Genomic DNA, 17,186 nt, shown 5'->3' with positions numbered 1-17,186 from the left:
TATTTGCTTATGGTTCTCTTATTTCCTTACTTTATAAGATTTTATTGAGAGAGACGATTTCTCTGTACCTTTCAAGAAAATACTCTTATTTTTTTATCTATTGACTGGATTACCTTATCAAGCTAAACATGACTAATTCAGTGATTTTGCCGAAATATTTTTTTTTGACCAGTGGTCCCTTGTTCAAGAAAGTAATTACTAGTAATGTTATTATCTTTCTTAGTTCCTATCTTAAAGCAGGGTTACTTAGAAAAAAAAAGTTAGTTGCTAGTGATGAAATAATACCCATGCCCACAAATGAAAAGCAACAATAAGTTATGAGGTAACTGTTACATTAGGCCTAATATAACTACAACTTCTAAAACACTGTATTCTGTATTCCACATGTGAGGAAGCAAAGGATGCTTTTTAAAAACATACACAAACAAAAAAGACCTATTGTTTTGCCTTGAGTTTGTTTCACTTCTCTTTGCATATTTTTCTATTTGTGGAAATTTATCAATATGCATTTAGTTCTTGTTTCCTCTGAAACACATATTAGAACTAGAAAGAATAGAGGGTTTTTCTAGTATAAATGGTGCACTGAATGAGAGCTTGAAGAGAAGACACAAGGGAAAAGATTTTAAGTTGCTGGTTTTGCTTAATTTATATTAATTGGACTATTAATTATGGAGGGTTTTTGTAATCCCTTTCTCTGTCCTGTTCTTAGACAGTGATCCCTGCTAGCCATTTTCTTTCTTTCTGTTTCTTTTATGGCACATTCCTCTCTGGAAAACTGATCTAGCAATTGTGTCCCTAGTTTATAAAGAGATCCTCCATGATAGAATTTAGGAGTGTGGCAGATAGATTGTGTCCACCCCTCCTCTCTCTTTTTTGACCAGTAGAAAAGGCATAGTTCACCCTAATTCACTTTTTAAATGGGATAACAAACTGTTCCCAATTCTCATCCTGTGAAAAGCATGCTTGCATCCAAAGGAAAGAAAAGGCTGGTGGGCCCCTTAGTGGGCTTTTTGTATGATTGTTTTCCTTCTACAGCTGTGTTTTTTGAACTGCTCTTCCTGTGTTCTGTTATAGAATAGTCTTACAGGAACCAATCATTAGCGCTAAAATACCTCAGGTAGGAGTGCCAGTGTGACCTGCCAATCAATCAGATTGTGGATTGCAGTGAAAAAATTGAATTATACTAACCATTCCAGCTCCACGTTAGAGATGGGAACAGAGGCTTTTTTGGACAATCAAGACTTGTGAGCGTGTGATCTAAGCCCTGCTACCTCAGCAGTGCACACAGTCACGTTCCGTACATAATAGCACTTCCTCCGAAATTAAGTGCTCCTGTCCCCTTGCCACATATCCATGCCAGGCATCTTATATGCACTGTCCCATCACTGTCACCCCTTTTAATTTGCCAATCACATCTACCCAAGGTATTTAAACTGGTTTTTTATATTGGAGATCTCAGCAGTTGGGGATATTTCTTAATGCTATGGAAGAACTAAGGAAAGAGAGGAAGTAGAACTCTGTCCACATAGGATTCCTGAATCCTACATTGCGACCTATAGTGAAATCCTAGTAGTAATTGTACTGTGCTGCTACGTAAGTTTGAATTTGCCTTTAAAATCTAGATGTATTAGGACTCAAAAATTGAGGCGGGCATTTCTCTTGCCCTCTTTTCCTTTCACCTGAGAAGATCAGTAAGTTCATTTGGATAATAACACGCTATTATTAGAAGATTTGCTGATAGCTGGATGCTAGGAGAAAGAAAACAGTTAATGGCTTTTTACAATGCAGTTAGTTTATTTATGTAATTACTCAGCGAGATTTTGGAAATGAACTAGTATCAGGCAGATGTGGAATAGTAAAGTGTTAGAAAGATTTGATTCATTGAAGATCATCTCTCATCTATCATAGAAGTAATAAGTGGAAGATACCAAGTTGATCATAACAGTTTCTTCCCTTAACTCTAATTTTAAGTAATAATAAGAAAATTTAAATACTTAAAAAATTTTATAACTACTTTTCAAAGTAGATCTTTCAAAAGCAGTAACAGTATTACCATTACTGTAAGTTTTTGTATTCAGGTCTACATTATTCATATTTAATCAAAGATGCTCTATTGCCACATAAGAACTCTATAATGTCTCCTAGAGCAGTGGTTCTCAGTAGGAGCGAGGAGGGGAAAGAGGGAGTTAGAATCATGTAGGAATAAGTAAAGTGATTCCCATAGGCCCAGCATTGAACCCACGCTAGTTGGAATAGATCTCTGCTCTGCTGTAGCGATTTTAAGTATTGCACATGCCATTCCCTCCCCTCCCCCACTCACCTTGCTCTATTGATCAATACACTACATGTAGGTAACAAGCTTTCATTTTGTCTGCTGGTCTTGAAACACACTTTCCTCCTCAGTGTCACATAATGTCATTGTCTTCCAGGTAGAAAGAAGGTGTCTTGACATCACATGCTCACCAAAGTCCTGTTTTAATGTAAACGTAAAAGAAAAATATAGTGAAATTAAAGGCTAGGTTAAAATCAAGACAAGGCAAAAGTCTCCCAGTGTGAGATTAAACTAATAGTTAAAGGTCAGCTATAGGAAGGATGATCTTTAGAACCCTTCCATTTTGTTCTAGTTTAAAACACAGCTACGGAACTGCGAAAGAATCGTGTGATCAGCGTGGCAACATTATACAGTTAATTAGATGATAAAATTGATTCAGTGCAGAGTAGATAATCCCTAGGAGGTGACATTGAGCCATGGGAAACTGAGACTTTAACAACTGCAGAAGACATTACAGAAAAAGATCTTAAAGGCAACTTTTCAAAGGCAGTTTCCTTTGAAAAAGCTGGAAGTTGGAGACAGAGATATGTTGTGGATATGTGAAAACTCAAAATTCCTAAACACTAGGAAACATTTTAGAAGAACTGTGTGGATCAGAATATATGGCTGTTGACGGGGTGAACATATACCTGAGTGCTGTGGGTCAGGGCGGAATTATGTTGCCAGGGTCAGGCAGGTTGAATAGAAGAGTGATGGAGCCCTGGGCTGCCCCAGCTGGGGACACTAGGAGTCATGAACTGCAAAGGAATAAGGAAGTGATTCTTTGTAAAGGGGCATGTGTGTATTTGAATCAAGCTTAGCCATGCCAAATGTATCCAGCTATCAGAGTTCCAAAAAGCTGTCCGTGTGTGCCCTCCTACATTAGGATGTGCTGTGGCCATGCTAATCCCCATTTTTTGTTTTATTTCAAATCACACACAGATAGAATCTGCAAACTGCTTCAGATCAAACAGGTCTGATTGTGTGTAAATACATATGTCCTTTTTAATTTTTATTATTAATGGTTGCTTCAGTTTTGCATCAGTGCATGGTTAAAAGCAATACACATCAGCTATTTCATGACTTCATATCTCCAAATGAATTATTTCTCCTCTTTTTTTTTTTTGTTTGTTTGTTTGTGCAGTCAGCTGAAGAAATGTTAACATCTCACTCTAAATCTCTCAGTGGAGTCTCTGTTCCCTTCTCTGATATAACAGATGGGTTACTGCTTGTTATAATTATTAACATTGTGGTGTGGGCCAGGGCTAGGGTGGGCAAGATTTACTATTTCTTTGGGCTGGGGAGGGGCCAGTCGTTAGGGTATGGAATGTTAACTCAAGTGGTGACTGACTGTTTCCGTAATACCAGGTCGTTGTGGCTGCACGCTCTAGTAATTGAGGCTGTGTACTTCACCGAGCTTGTGGTAGAGCCTAGGGCAAACCGCTGTCCCAAGAGAATGCTGGGATAGATAGAGTTAGCCAATACGAGTCTGAACGTGGTGATTTTGCTGGTTGTTTTAGCTCCAGATGTTGGCATGCTTAGTTTTTAATGTGATTAATAAATGTGGCGCCATATCCCCGCCCCACGCCTGAACCCTGTCTCTTTTACCTCCTTCCCACCCTTGTTCTTTTTGAAAAACTTAAGAAACAGTAATGAAAACCTTGGTGTTTCAAACTGCACTTTGTTCTCATGTTTTGTAAAACCCTTCAGATTTGCTAGTAGGAATGAAAGATGAGAAAACAGCTTCTCAGCCTGGAATTGTTATGTACTCCAAAATCCAGAATAGAAATTAATACATCTGAATTTTTTCTTTGTCTTACATTTTGTGATATATTTTGTTGAATAACTAAGTTAAGCAGTAGCAGAGTACTTTGGAGTAAGAATATATCTAAGAGGACTAAATCCATGATATACGATTGAATTTTTCTACTTTTGGGGTAGTCATGAATGAATTACCAAATTCATAGGATATTACTTATCCATCCTAAACATATTCTTCTTTTAAAGGGCCTCTCCGTAACACCATTATCCTAAGGTAATTAGGAGAGTAGTGAAGTTGAAATATCATCTGTTTAAAAAAAGACTATTAATTTGGTTTTTCTTTTTTTTTTTTTCTGAGACAGAGTCTCACTCTGTTGCCCTGGCTAGAGTGAGTGCCGTGGTGTCATCCTAGCTCACAGCAACCTCAGACTCCTGGGCTCAAGTGATCCTACTGCCTCAGCCTCCCGAGTAGCTGGGACTACAGGCACGCGCCACCATGCCCGGCTAATTTTTTCTATATATTTCTAGTTGTCCGATTAATTTCTTTCTAATTTTTAGTAGAGATGGGGTCTTGCTCTTGCTCAGGCTGGTTTCGAACTCCTGAGCTCAAACAATCCGCCCGCCTCGGCCTCCCAGAGAGCTAGGATTACAGGCGTGAGCCACCGCACCCGGCCAATTTGGTTTTTCTTAATGCTGATATTCTTCTCAAGCCTTTTGTTGTCAATAAAATATTTGCATTATTGAATTTGAATAATAGATAACTTCATCAAGTTCAAACTCCAAAGTCAGAGTTTACTTACAAAAGAAGGAAACTATTGCTGACAGATTCTTTCCATCTCCTTCTGGATTGGAAGGAAGATTCTTTCCCCACATAGTCTGATGCATTTTGAATTGTTTTGGTTAACAATAATATTATTCCTAAACCACTGAGGTCCTGATGGCTTCTTGCAGGCCTAGGAAAGTGAAGGGAAATGCTTCTGTCAATAACCTTCTTAGAATTTCTTTTTTCCAGAATTAGTGGAATACAGCTCAAAACCATGATTTGATAGAATATTCAGAGAGATTGAAACCCCAGTATCTCCACTCAGACCTCCTAAAAGTCAGGTCTGAAACCCATCCCCAGATGAGTGCTTTTGACCCTCAGAATCCCTTGATGAGAATTTATACCTCTGCCATATGTCATAGGACTTCGGTTTTTAAATTTTTACTTAGGTAAACATGAATAGAGCTTTAACTACTTTTAGTACCTTAATTTTTAAATATTATTTTGACATTTGGAGGAATGCGAAAGAAACAAACCACACTTTACACTAGCAAACTTTAATTTTAAACTAATGGAACCATATCTAGTTATGATGAAAAATTGTGCCTTTAAGGTTCATTTAAGGCTTAAAATTCCAGCTGTAATTAACTTTTGCTTTGTTTAGCAAATGCTTTAACTGCTTCATTTCCTCTTTAGAAGCTTTAAAAAAGAACTAAGGGAAAGAAATACTTCAGCTAGTTAAATATATGTTGTTGCTGGGATAAGCTCTACTAGGATCAGTCTGGCCTGCCCATTCCCGTGGATCTGTACAGTTCCAAGTAACTGTATTGGTCAAAACAGCCCGGAGGGTGCTTCCTGCCTTGTCCCTGTCCGTTACCATTTCATTGCCAGTGCTTGATAATATTAATTAGGATCTTCTTATTTATATGAACATCTGTAGAAGAATTTGTAATTGAAAAGGAAATGTTTACTTTTCCAAGTGACTCACTTGAAGAACAAAGAAGGAATAATGCCTAACCACTGAAAGGCAACCAGGGATTTTTTTTAATGTACATTTGAAGCTACTTTTGATGACTTCGAGCAGCATAAACTTAAAGAACAAAAGTAAATTTTCCCTCATAGTGCATTTTCTTCAGTTAGAGAAAGCATAAATTATCTCAGAAGCAAAATGCTTTAGAAGCTCATAAGAAATTGTAGGTATTTCCAAAATAAGACTAAAGAAAAATAAAAGAAGCAAGCTAGAAGCTGCCATATAATTAGAACTAGGGTCCCCTTAGAAAATATTTGTTTTCAATCCTCAGAAATGATACAGAAGTAAATTCAAAATTTCTTTTGTAGATTTAGCAAAAATTGACTGTTTGAAGGAATAGAAAGTAGAAAGCACAGAACAAAAAGTTTCAGATATCCATAAGAAATGGACACATTTAATCTACAGAAATAAAATGTTTATGCTATTGTTCAGTACTGAAATGGTGTTCAGATAGACCGATTGAACATAGTTATTTTTGATAGTCAAAGGGCAAGAATAAAAATTCACATCTGAATTAGGTCTAGGTAAAGTAGATGCATTCTAAAGGTTAAAGAAAAAGCAGAAAAAGTAGGGCTTGCCACTTTTTAAAATAGCCTGTGTGGCATTTGTTGTTGCCATTGTCTTTGAAATACTTTCTGAAAGGGTACGTATGGTTCTCCCAGATAGTGAAAATCCTTTGTGTATTCGATTCATGAAAACAGAGGTGAAATAGGAGGATGTGATGGTTTGAAACTCTTTAGGACTGAGAGAATATGTGAACCGCTGGAAGAAAAGCTCCAGAGCCTGCTGTGAGATTAGCATGTAAGAATCTCAAAACCTTTCAGGGAAAGAAAATTAATGCTGTTAAATGCTGGAGATGGGGCTCCCAATCTACTTGAATCTAGCCAAAGAATCTTCAGAAATTTGTAATCTGATTTGCCTGTAGATTGGAGTTGGCAGACTTATTACCAGGTGGTAAATATTTTTGGCTCTGTAGTCCAGAAAGTCTCTGTCACAAGTACTTTCAAAACCAGGTGGCAAGGTGCGTTGGCTCACTGGCCAAAGTTTGCTGACCCCAGAACCATGTTGTTTTTTCCTTCTAAATATTGCCTTATTATATTAGCTTCTCGGCAAATGTGCTCTGTGAGGTGGAGCAGAACTCTATAGCTGACCTTTCTGTTACATACCATAGTCTCTTAGTAATGCATCAATCCAAGTACACATCAGAGAATCAGAAGTTAACAAATATAAACTTAATAGATTCTGACTCTATAATTTATGTTTCTTATCAGAGTTCTCTCAGCTTCCTGTGAATATTTTCCCTGTTGAGAGTTCCAGCAAAGACTATTAAAGTAAGACAGATCCAAAAGCATAATTTTGTTTCTTATATTTAACAGGTATTACCAGTATAGTTTATTTTTAATATTATCACAAATTGGAAAGCAAATCCCTGCATTGGGTGGAGCTTAATTTTCTATTAAAGGAATAATAACATGTAGACTGATGCAGTTTGAAACATTTTCTTCCCATGTGTGTGTCTGTGTTTGTGTCTGTCCCTGTGTCCACATGTGAGCGTATGTCTGTGTGTGGGTGGGTGCGTGTTTATCTGTCCACCCGGGGGGAGAGGTATCTGTAAAGTCAGTTCTCTTCTCTCCTGTAGGGTGGATATGCAGCCTACAGATATGCACAGCCTGCTACTGCAACCGCAGCCACCGCTGCTGCAGCCGCTGCAGCCGCTTACAGCGACGGGTATGTAGAGAAAGCAAGAAGTGAGCTTTGGGAGGCCGTGAGCACTGTCCCATCCAAAACATCACCCTTTTCTCTCCCTTTGCCATTTCCGCACAGCGCTTAGCATGTTGGGCATCCTGCCAGCCTGGGTTTTCTGTAGACCCTCTCTTTATGGCCTCCATCATGCCCAAGGCACAAGGCACTAACTCTGTCCCCTGCTCCCTCTCTTGTTCCTGTCTCTTCTTTGGCTTTGCCTACAGTCTCCCTTTTCCTCATCTTTAGTTCCCTTCTTTTCCATTTTTTACAATTACTTCAGAATTTTTCAGAGTTACTGAATTTAGGAGCAGAAATAGAAAAGTTTTTTCTGTTCTGCCAGTTTCCTGATAACAGTCCAAGACCAAGTGACTCATAAGTCTTTAGCACAGTAAACCCTTGAATTTTTTTAAATCACATTCTTTCCTTTATTCTCTCTGATTGCGTTTCTTCTTTTCAGTTACGGCAGGGTGTACACAGCTGACCCCTACCATGCCCTTGCCCCTGCCGCTAGCTATGGAGTTGGCGCTGTGGTAAGTATACACACCTTTTTTTCTTAAACCATTTTACCCCTTCTAAATGTTCCCCACAGACTACAAAAATCTAGGGAGGTAGTAAATTTAACCCTTTGTCTGTTGCCAAAGTATTAAAGCCACAAAGGTCTAGCTGGAAATTTCATATCACCCTCTTTTTCTGTGTGTTATACTACTAGCCACATGGCCTAGTGAAGGGCAACAAAAAGGAATGAATATGGACAGTCTGCCCTAAGTAATAACATAATTTGGGAGAGAAATAAGGGAACAGGTTGATGTTTTATATTGGTTTAAATGTTGGGTACATACCTGTGGCATAGTTCTAGTGACAGGTATTAGCAAAGACTTGTGAACATAATACTTTTCAAAAACTTAACGTATATAAGTTTCAAGTACAAATACCAAAGGATGTCTGTGCTGTTCCTAAGCCTTCTGGTAGATAGTACTAGAAGTCGCTAAGAGAATGCTTTATGGGAATATTTTATTGATAACAATTGTGGCAAAATATGGTGTTTTCGTGAAAGTATAGAAGAAGTCCATAGAGCTCATCTAGAATAATCTCCCCTAACCGAAATCCTCACTGCACTGTTCTTGTGTTGGCTTGGATGCCTCCAGTTCCAGTCACTGGGACTTGTTGACTACAACGGAGACAGGCCGTTCCTCGATGACACTTCCTAATGCCAGGCGTTTCTCCAAGCCAGAATGCAACTAGGCAACTTTCTCTGAACATGAGCAAAGTTGTTTGAGGGGGAGACAGAATGAAGTGTAAAATTTAAGGCCAAAAGCAATATAAGAAAGTCAGTCATTTCTCACACTAAATTTCTACTGATGAAGATTTGTGAAAGGAAGTCATAGGGTCCAGAGGGAAAGTTATGTTTAGAATTGAGGTAGAGACCTACAATAGAAGGACAGTGGTGGAAATTCCTGAGGTTTTATTTAGTGCCAAAATAATAGAAACCCTATATCCATTCCAAAAAATGACCCAAGAAAGATACATTCCTGGGAAACTTAAAATTGAAAGAAATAAGCCATTAGGTAAGTCATTTGATAAAGATAAAATAAAGGAATAATGCCTAGTTAAAATCCCAGCTATGTATATAAATTTGAATATGTCAAGAAACAACCTGGTTGGTGTATTTTATAGATGATAGAGGAAATAGACTTTATTCAAGATTGACTCAGGTATACATATAGCACCGTCTGAGACATGGCTGCAACCACACATGCCAAAGATAGTGGTCAGAAGTAACATGTGTCCACTGATGGGTAACGTGTAAGGAAGGGAAATCAGTGATCTGTTTTTGGTCCGGATTATAAGGATGTATCAAGGTAATCAAAGACCTGTGCTTTCAAAAGTCAAACTATTTGCAGAACTAGTTTTAAACTGTATTAAGTTTCCCTTCTGTGCTAATTCATGTAAATAATGAAATAAACTATCATCAGACTCTGCTTGAGAACATCAGGTCCGCAATAAATTCGTTGGGCTCTGGTTTGAGCAGCTTAGAGGCAGAAGTTGGTTTCCTGACTTCATTGTTGCTTTCGGGCTTCAAAGGAAGCTGTTTTTCCAAATCCCCCTTCTCAGAACATTTTTTTTTTATTTTTAATGTTTCTCTCATTAACCTTTTAATTATTTTTATGTCTTTAATTACTGCAGGCGAGTTTATACCGAGGTGGCTACAGCCGATTTGCCCCCTACTGAAGTGACGTGAGACCCCTGCAAATGGGACAGCCCCCCAGTTCATGAGGCCTGGCTATTGCAATATTTACTAGTAGAGGAACTCTATAGCAAGATGAAGAGGAAAAGCAAACAAACAAACAAACAAAAAAACACAAAAAAAGAGAGAATACTTTTTTATACCTCACTATGTTCTTTGAATATGTATTTTTCCTTTAAATTTCTGCCTTTAATTCTTTTGTTCCAAAGATTGTGCATTTTTTCTTTTTTTTTGTTTTCTTTTTTTTTAACTGTGGTAAAAAAAAAAAAAAAATAATGCATTTCCATGTCTGTATGTCCGTGCTTAGCTTATTCTATCACGGAAGAGGCAATTAAGGAGGAAGGAGAGACATTAGGAGCTGATAAGTGCATCTGATCAGAAATCAGCAGACAGAATTACCAAAGTGTATCTGGTGCTGAATTGCTGGGGGACAAGCAAAAGTGGAAGAGATCTTCCGCAGCAAGATATTCTTCTAGTCTTCTGAGTTTCTGGTCTTTGGCAGGCAATTCTGATTGGCTGTGGCTGGAATCCACATGCTGATAGATAGGAATTTGTGCTTATAAAGCAGGAGAATTAAAAAGACGCTTTCCTCTCTTCTTCCCTCCTGTCTTCTCCATTCTTTTTACAATCATCTTACATGCACAGCCTGAGACAGGTGGCATAATTTTTGGAATTACAGTATTGATATTTCCAAACATGCTCTCAGACTGTGGATAATAAACACCTCATTAGGAAACCGATCTCGGAATGAACTCTGGAGTATGAAAAAGATCATTTCTTTTCTTTCCTGTAATCCTAGCATTCCTGCTGGGCTTCTTCTCCTTTAATTGAACCTCAGCTTAGCTCATCTGTTCTTTTATTAACACCCTGCTCCCATGTCCTCAAGATTCAGGAATTTAGGACCCAGGGACAGAAGAATAAGCCAGTGGCCAGATTTCCACCCCAGGTATCTGGACACAGCTTGAGGATTAGAAGTACAAATTGCTGACAGCCATTAAAGAGAGTAAGGAAGAGAAAAGGAATGTTAGAAGATCTGATATTCCTTATCTTTTTCTTACATCAGAAAGTACAAACAAAGTATAAAAAATATAATAAAGAATCTGTTGAGGAAAAATAAAGCACCAGGTCCTAGGTCAGCTGTCCCTGGAAGTTTTGGTGATTAGGACACGTAAGGGCAGACAGAGGCACTTTGTACTCACTCCAAAGCCATAGGAATTTTCATCTTCCAGAGCCTTTATGAGTCACTTCTCTATCCACAGTCTCGAGCCCTTGTGGCCATTCCACCCAGCTTCTCGTTATCCTCCAGAGACACCCAGCTGAGCACCTGGACCACTTGGTATACATTAACACTACAGGACATAAAATACGGAGCCCCCGAGGTTGCTCCCCTCCCATATTGGAAGGAGGGTCTGAAATGGCAAGGATCTTAATAATATATTGCCAGAAAGAGTCATGCAGTGGCCACAGCAGTGAGTCACTGCTATTGCTATCTGGCTTTAATTTCATATGCTATCAAAGTAGGGGAGAAAGTATTTCTCTTCTAGCTATTTGATATAACTGATAAAAGCAAGTGTCCTACAGCATTTCCAAAATGAAGGCATTAGGATATAGGAAAGCACGGTCTTTTTGGCTCCCTGGTCTGTTCACATTGGTACTAGGGTGACCTTTCACCCAAAGGATAGCTGCTAAAGGGAGTAATTCAGAGACATGGAGTTTCTGGTTTGTTATGGCTTTGTTTTTGGTTTGTTTTTTTAACTCCTGCCTCCACACATGTTCTTGACTGGTAACTGATTCATGTCCCTGAATTAAAATGACTGACCTATGACAGCATGAAGCATTCTTTGTAAGCAGAGTGATATATCTGGGAGGGCACTGGCCTGTCATATATAACACATATCTTCTCCCCCTTCAGAATCCTTTCCCCTAATAACTGGGGAGATGCTGTGCCTGAAACTCGGGGAGACGTCAAGGAAGCTAGAGGCCTCGATGCAATTATTAATTCTGGGGAGGAATACGTAGAATAAGGGGACACAAAACTGCCCAGTCCACTGGCCATTTTTTAAGGGCCCCCCCAAGCCAAAGTTTGTTTTGTTGCTGTTAAGACAATTTTCGTTGTATGTATATAAATATTTTAGTTAGAGGAGGGGGGAGTGGGATGTGGGGCTTTCACAGTTCTAGGGAATGGGGGCAGGGAGGATTTTTCTTTTGCTTTTGTTTTGAGGGATAACTTTTACTGAACTAAAGAAACTGAAAGGAATTTGGGGTCATGATCAAATAGGGGCCATTCTGAGAAAATGGCAAGTCATTTACTCAGTGGAGACAAGGCCAAATTCTAAATGGTTGTATCCATAGCAGGGGAGGAGAATAGGGGAATGAGTTTCAGAATTTTTCTCTTCTTTGTTCCTAGAAAAAGATAAGGATGATGGGAAAGGTAGAGAAGGCAGCTCCCACAGCCCTTTTAAAAGAGGCAGAAGCTTGAGCTTGAGGTACCTTTTGTGCATTTCAGTTCAGCTGGTTCTGGCTGAGGCCTCTGAAGGCAAGCTCTGTTTCTCAATGGGTTTCTGCTGCATTTCCAGGGATGGTTCTTAATAACCGCTTCCTCCAGCTCCCTTTTCTAAGAAAGACTAAATGGAGTTCTGCTTTTTATGAACGAGTCTTTGGTTTTCAGTGTCAACACTGAGAATTGGGGCTCTCATAAGCATCTAGATTTCACAGTATCAACCTCCCCATCAGCTTTTGAACTTTGAGACTCCATACAGTCAAATTCATCAGAGGCAGGTTCCTCAAAGCAGCAATGCTTGTATATTCCTGATTCTGGTTCTCACCAGATTAAGATGCAGAGTCAGAGGAGTCTGGCATTTTGTGAGTTCATTAGAGGATGCTGGTTGATAGTTCCAAAAACCTTACTGATGGTGAATCACAGTACATGAATGATTTTTTTTCAGCTTTACTGTAGTTTCTGATCTGGACTTTATATACTGAGCATCTTAACTCTTAAAGCTGGGCTCCTTTAAAGAGACCTCTAGTGAAGACCTTTATCTCAGTATCCCTCTTTCAGCCCAGAGAGCTGCCCTTAGGTCTTCTCCAGAATTCCTTGTGTTACTTAGTTTGACTCCCATTAACTCAGATCAGCCATTGTGATTCATCATTTTTAAGGCTCAGGTTGAACAAAACCTACTAGCACCGTCATCCTCCAACAGCCACAGTCTGAATTGAGCCAACGGGTTTTTTTCTTTGAAAAAGAAGGGGCCTGGGGCTCAACTCTTACTTTAAGGGGAGCTAGTGGAGATATAGTCAATAGAAATCAGTGATAGCAGCTTTTCCTCAAATGCGCGACTCCTCAGGGGCTGAACTGCTCTTAGTTTAGGATATGCTTTACTAGAGTTACAGCAGATAAGTCGGTTAATCACTACCATCCTATAACTAACTAGTCATGTAGCTTCCAGATACAAGGGAGGTGTCAAATAGGGATGGAAGCAACCCCAAGGATATGCAAAAAGGGCATGATAAACCCCCCTTTCCTCTGGCAGGAGATCCAGGCCGACCAAGGGACAGTCTGGATAGCGGCTTAGACACCCTTAAGGTGGAGGGTAAAGGGGGAGCTGTTGGATGGACCTTCCCCTTTCACCCAGTCCAGCAGCTGTCTGCTGCTTGCAACTATCTAGCACAGTAACATTTGCAGAATTGCAGATTTTTCCCCCAGATACTAGGAGGAAAGGGACTTTGGGGGGTGGGGAAGGGGTCGTGGTGTTTTAAAAGCATAAGTTACCTGTTTGCACTGTTTTTAAGATAGGAAAAAAATAGTGGGCAAGGTGAACATCAGACGTAAATTTGTGTGTTTTTATTTTGTCATGCTCTTGAAAATGTTTGACCATTTGTAGTATACACAGTGAAACTTGATTCTCTGTTGCATAAAACACTATTTTTTTTCTCTTTTTTGGAAATGTTACTGTCCAAAAGCCTCTTCCCTCCCTTTCCTTTTCCTATCTACTTCCTTCATACTTGCTTTACTGATCAACCAGGCAATAGCCATCCAAGAGCTAGAGCATGAAACAGGGCCCTTTCCAAGTAGGCTCTGGGTGTCCTAAGCCAGCATGTGCCCTCTGGTTTAGTGAGTGCAGTGGAGTCCCTGGCACCTTTCTCTGAAAGTAAGGCGTACAGACTGCAGCGAGTTATCAAATTCCTCCATCAGATGCACTAGGAATGAGGAGCCGAGGGATGGGATGGAGGGGATTCCTGAAGTATCGCAGTTGGCTGTAGTAGCTGAGTTCTTATCCATGTTACCGAAACTGTAGCCAGTTACAGTTTACTCAGGAAACGGTAGATCAATTCAGCCATGGTAGTGCTGGTTGGCAGGGATTGGTAACTGAGAGAACTGCTCCTCAGCCAAAACGCAGACCTTGCCTTCAAGGAGACCACCAGCGTGGGGGCCTGGTCCTCTGTCTGGTGGCTGTGTACATGCCAGTGATGTGAGGGCTCCACTCACCCTGGCGAGCAAAAAGGGAACAGCGATTCTCTTTTCTCTCCCCACCCTCTGCCCCTGTTACCAACACCAGTTTCCCAGGGGGCACATGAGTTTTTGAATTTTCTTAAAAATTTTTTTTGGTTTGGTTTTTCCGGGGACTAAGTGCTTTAAGCAATGTCTATACCCCAACAAGACTCCCAGCTTAGTCATTTTCTTGTATTTTTCTGTTCACAGTATTTTTGTGTGTGTGTGTGCTTGTTTTGGCAGCTCATTTTGGCTGTATTATATATCGAGTGATGAATTGATCCTCTTTTTTCCCTAAGGGATATGCATTTTTTTTTCTCGTGTTATAATTCTGCTTGTGAATAGCTGGAGCAACCTGGGGCTGACACACGTAAGCTAGGGCTGCAAAGTGAGAAGAGAGCCAGTGGAGTTTACTTGTCCCCGACAGGCTGACCTACCTGAGTCTCTGAGCTTTCAGTCCAAATCTTTGCAAGGCTCAAAATGCCACAAAACCTCTCCTCTTCTCCCCACTCCCCGTGGCAGGGACTGGGCCACCCCTACATGCAACATGCAGTGTCTCTGGCCCCTCCCATTGCCGTGACAAAACAGGTACCTTTGGGGCATGGGGGCATCACATGGGATGCTTGTGTAACTGACCACCTAGCCTTCTCTTTCCCCTCCCGTCCTCCCAGAATCACTTCCTAGGACACCCGAGCTGCTTGCCCAGGGTCCTGTTTCCCTGCTAACTCCAGAGAAGCATCCCAGGGCTTTGTGACAGTCTCTATTCCCTTCCCTTCTCGTTAAGAATCATATTGTATAGTAGCTTTCAGACCATACAGTATTCATTGGGTTACTCCTATTATTACCAAGTAGCTGGAATTGTGAAGGTCGGAGTAGTTAGATCTTTAGCTTTTATTCCTTATTTTTTTGTATTACTCTCCATGTGTATAAATTATTGATCATGTTGCTGGCTTTTATAAACTCTAAGCGAAGGAGGAGCACTGCCTCAGCCTTTGCAAATGGTAATGAAGCACTGTTTTTAAATAAAAGAGAGAAACACCATTCTTTGGCCTATGTGTATTGATCCTCATTCCCTATTGCCTCCACCTGAGGCTCCAAAAGACAGCTCGGATTTGACTTCTTAAGATGAGAAGAAAGGAAGAAGGAAAACCGCCGCTTCCTAAGGTGAGGCGGCATAAACGGCGGTGCGCCGCGAGGTGAAGGAGGCCGACAGCTGGCCCGAGTCAGCTGCCCTGCGGCTTCTCCAGCTGCTGAGCTCCGGTCTGTCCAAAAGCTGTTTCTGTGCTGCTTTTTCTGAAATCTCTTTTCAGCTTCACATGTTCACTGTCCATCCTCCCCTGACTCAGCTGCTGCCCTCACCACATCTCGGACACTGTCCTTGCCAGGGCCTGTCGCCCCACTTGACCTTCCCGCAGCGTCTGCCCCTGCCTGCCGTGCCGCCTCTGCCCTGCCGCCTCTGCCCTGCCGCCTCGGCCCTCCTGCTGCCACCGCCTGGGCCCCTCTGCTTCTTCCTCAGCTGTAGGAAATGGATCCTGCCCAGCCCTTTTCTGCCCTCCCTGTGCTTTTTCAGCCATCCCTTGCTGCACTGGTTTCTCAGCCAGCAATGCCCACGTCTCTGAAATTCTCCACAAACCTCCAACTCCCTTAACTTCACCCTGTCACCCTGTGAGACCATTGTGCTTCCTGATTCAGGGAGAGTACAGAGGCCATGAGATACACTCTGCCTGCATGAGTTGCTGCTACTGAATCTATAAACCTATCTGAGTGACACCCATTCTTGCCCTTCTCTCCTATTCTGCCAGTTATAACCCTGTACCTGTGCCCTGCCACCTTTCTGGGGACATTGCTTTGTTTCCTCTCTTGCCTGGTTAACCTTTTCTTCTCGATAGCCCCTTTTGAATTTAAACATGCTTAAATCGTGCGCATTATAAAAATTTCCTTTTCCAAGATCCCAAGTTCTCTCCTTCATGGCAAACTTCTGGAATAAGTTTCAGCCCACTGACTCCAGTTACTTGCTCTTCACCCTGCTGCTGCCTGGCTTTTACCTGCAGTAGCGGGAAGCAGCCCGAGGATGACAGCTGACAGGCGCCCCACGGTCCACGTGCTTGATTGCTGAACACAAGGCCCTTTCGCTTGCTTGTCTGTCTGTGACAGGCCTAATGTGAATACCTCACCACTGCCACCAGCTACACGCTGGCATGTCCTCGCCCTGCCTTGTGTCCTAGACTGGTCTCCCTGCTTCCGTCTTGCCTCCAGCAGCACTCCACCACCCAAGTCTATTCTCGCTGCAGGCAGCCTGTTCAATCAGGTCATCGTGTGCTTTGTACAAACCTCTGATGGCTTATCCCCTGGCCAGTTCCAAGTCCTTCTGCTGGTCTGTAGGCCCTATATAATTTGCTCCCCTGGTAGTTTATTTGGTGTCTGTCTCCCTGTGATGGAATGTAAGCACCTGGAGGTCAAGGACTGTTCTGTTGCTGCTGTATCCCCAGTGCTTGGAGCATTCAATAGATATTTGTTGAATTACTTTTTTCAATTTTAGATGTAAACGACACAGGTTCCAGCCCCACCTTCCCCCATATGGCCACCCCTAGTAATGGCAGTGGACACAGAGCACTGCTGGTGGCACTTCACCTGGATTTACTCCCTTCATCTTCGCAGCAGCACTAGGAGGCAGGGGCTCTTCTGAGGCACCCCTCATTGGGTCTCCTGCTCCTGTACTTCGTGCTGGGTATGCCAAGCATGCAAAGTCTGGACAAACTGCCCTTCCCCGGGGCATTTCTGGGTGTTGTGTTTGCAGCAGGAAACCTTGTATCCCTCCAGGACAAAGAACAAGCTTGCTCACTG

At 41.3% G+C, this 17,186-nt stretch overlaps 1 protein-coding gene and 1 pseudogene across 2 annotated transcripts in view; both read left to right on the top strand.

The window, feature by feature from the left end:
• RBFOX2 (RNA binding protein, fox-1 homolog (C. elegans) 2) overlaps positions 1-15,383 on the top strand; it is a 276,297-nt gene extending 260,914 nt beyond the window's left edge. Inside the window, exons 11-14 of the mRNA XM_012644707.1 lie at positions 3,254-3,285; positions 7,505-7,593; positions 8,066-8,138; positions 9,793-15,383. Of these exons, the coding sequence (XP_012500161.1) occupies positions 3,254-3,285; positions 7,505-7,593; positions 8,066-8,138; positions 9,793-9,847 (249 nt within the window). The 3' untranslated portion in view covers positions 9,848-15,383. The remainder of the gene's footprint in view (positions 1-3,253; positions 3,286-7,504; positions 7,594-8,065; positions 8,139-9,792) is intronic.
• Positions 12,120-15,383, top strand: LOC105810677 (annotated as a pseudogene). The gene is made up of 2 exons (XR_001137508.1): positions 12,120-12,219; positions 14,785-15,383. The product of XR_001137508.1 is annotated as an uncharacterized LOC105810677 (transcript).
• Positions 15,384-17,186: the final 1,803 nt, after the last annotated feature.

Source organism: Propithecus coquereli, unplaced genomic scaffold (genome assembly GCF_000956105.1).
Source record: "Propithecus coquereli isolate 6110/MARCELLA unplaced genomic scaffold, Pcoq_1.0 Scaffold218, whole genome shotgun sequence".
In the NCBI taxonomy this organism is placed as follows: Eukaryota; Metazoa; Chordata; class Mammalia; order Primates; family Indriidae; genus Propithecus; species Propithecus coquereli.
This window is presented reverse-complemented; position numbering and strand designations above follow the sequence as displayed.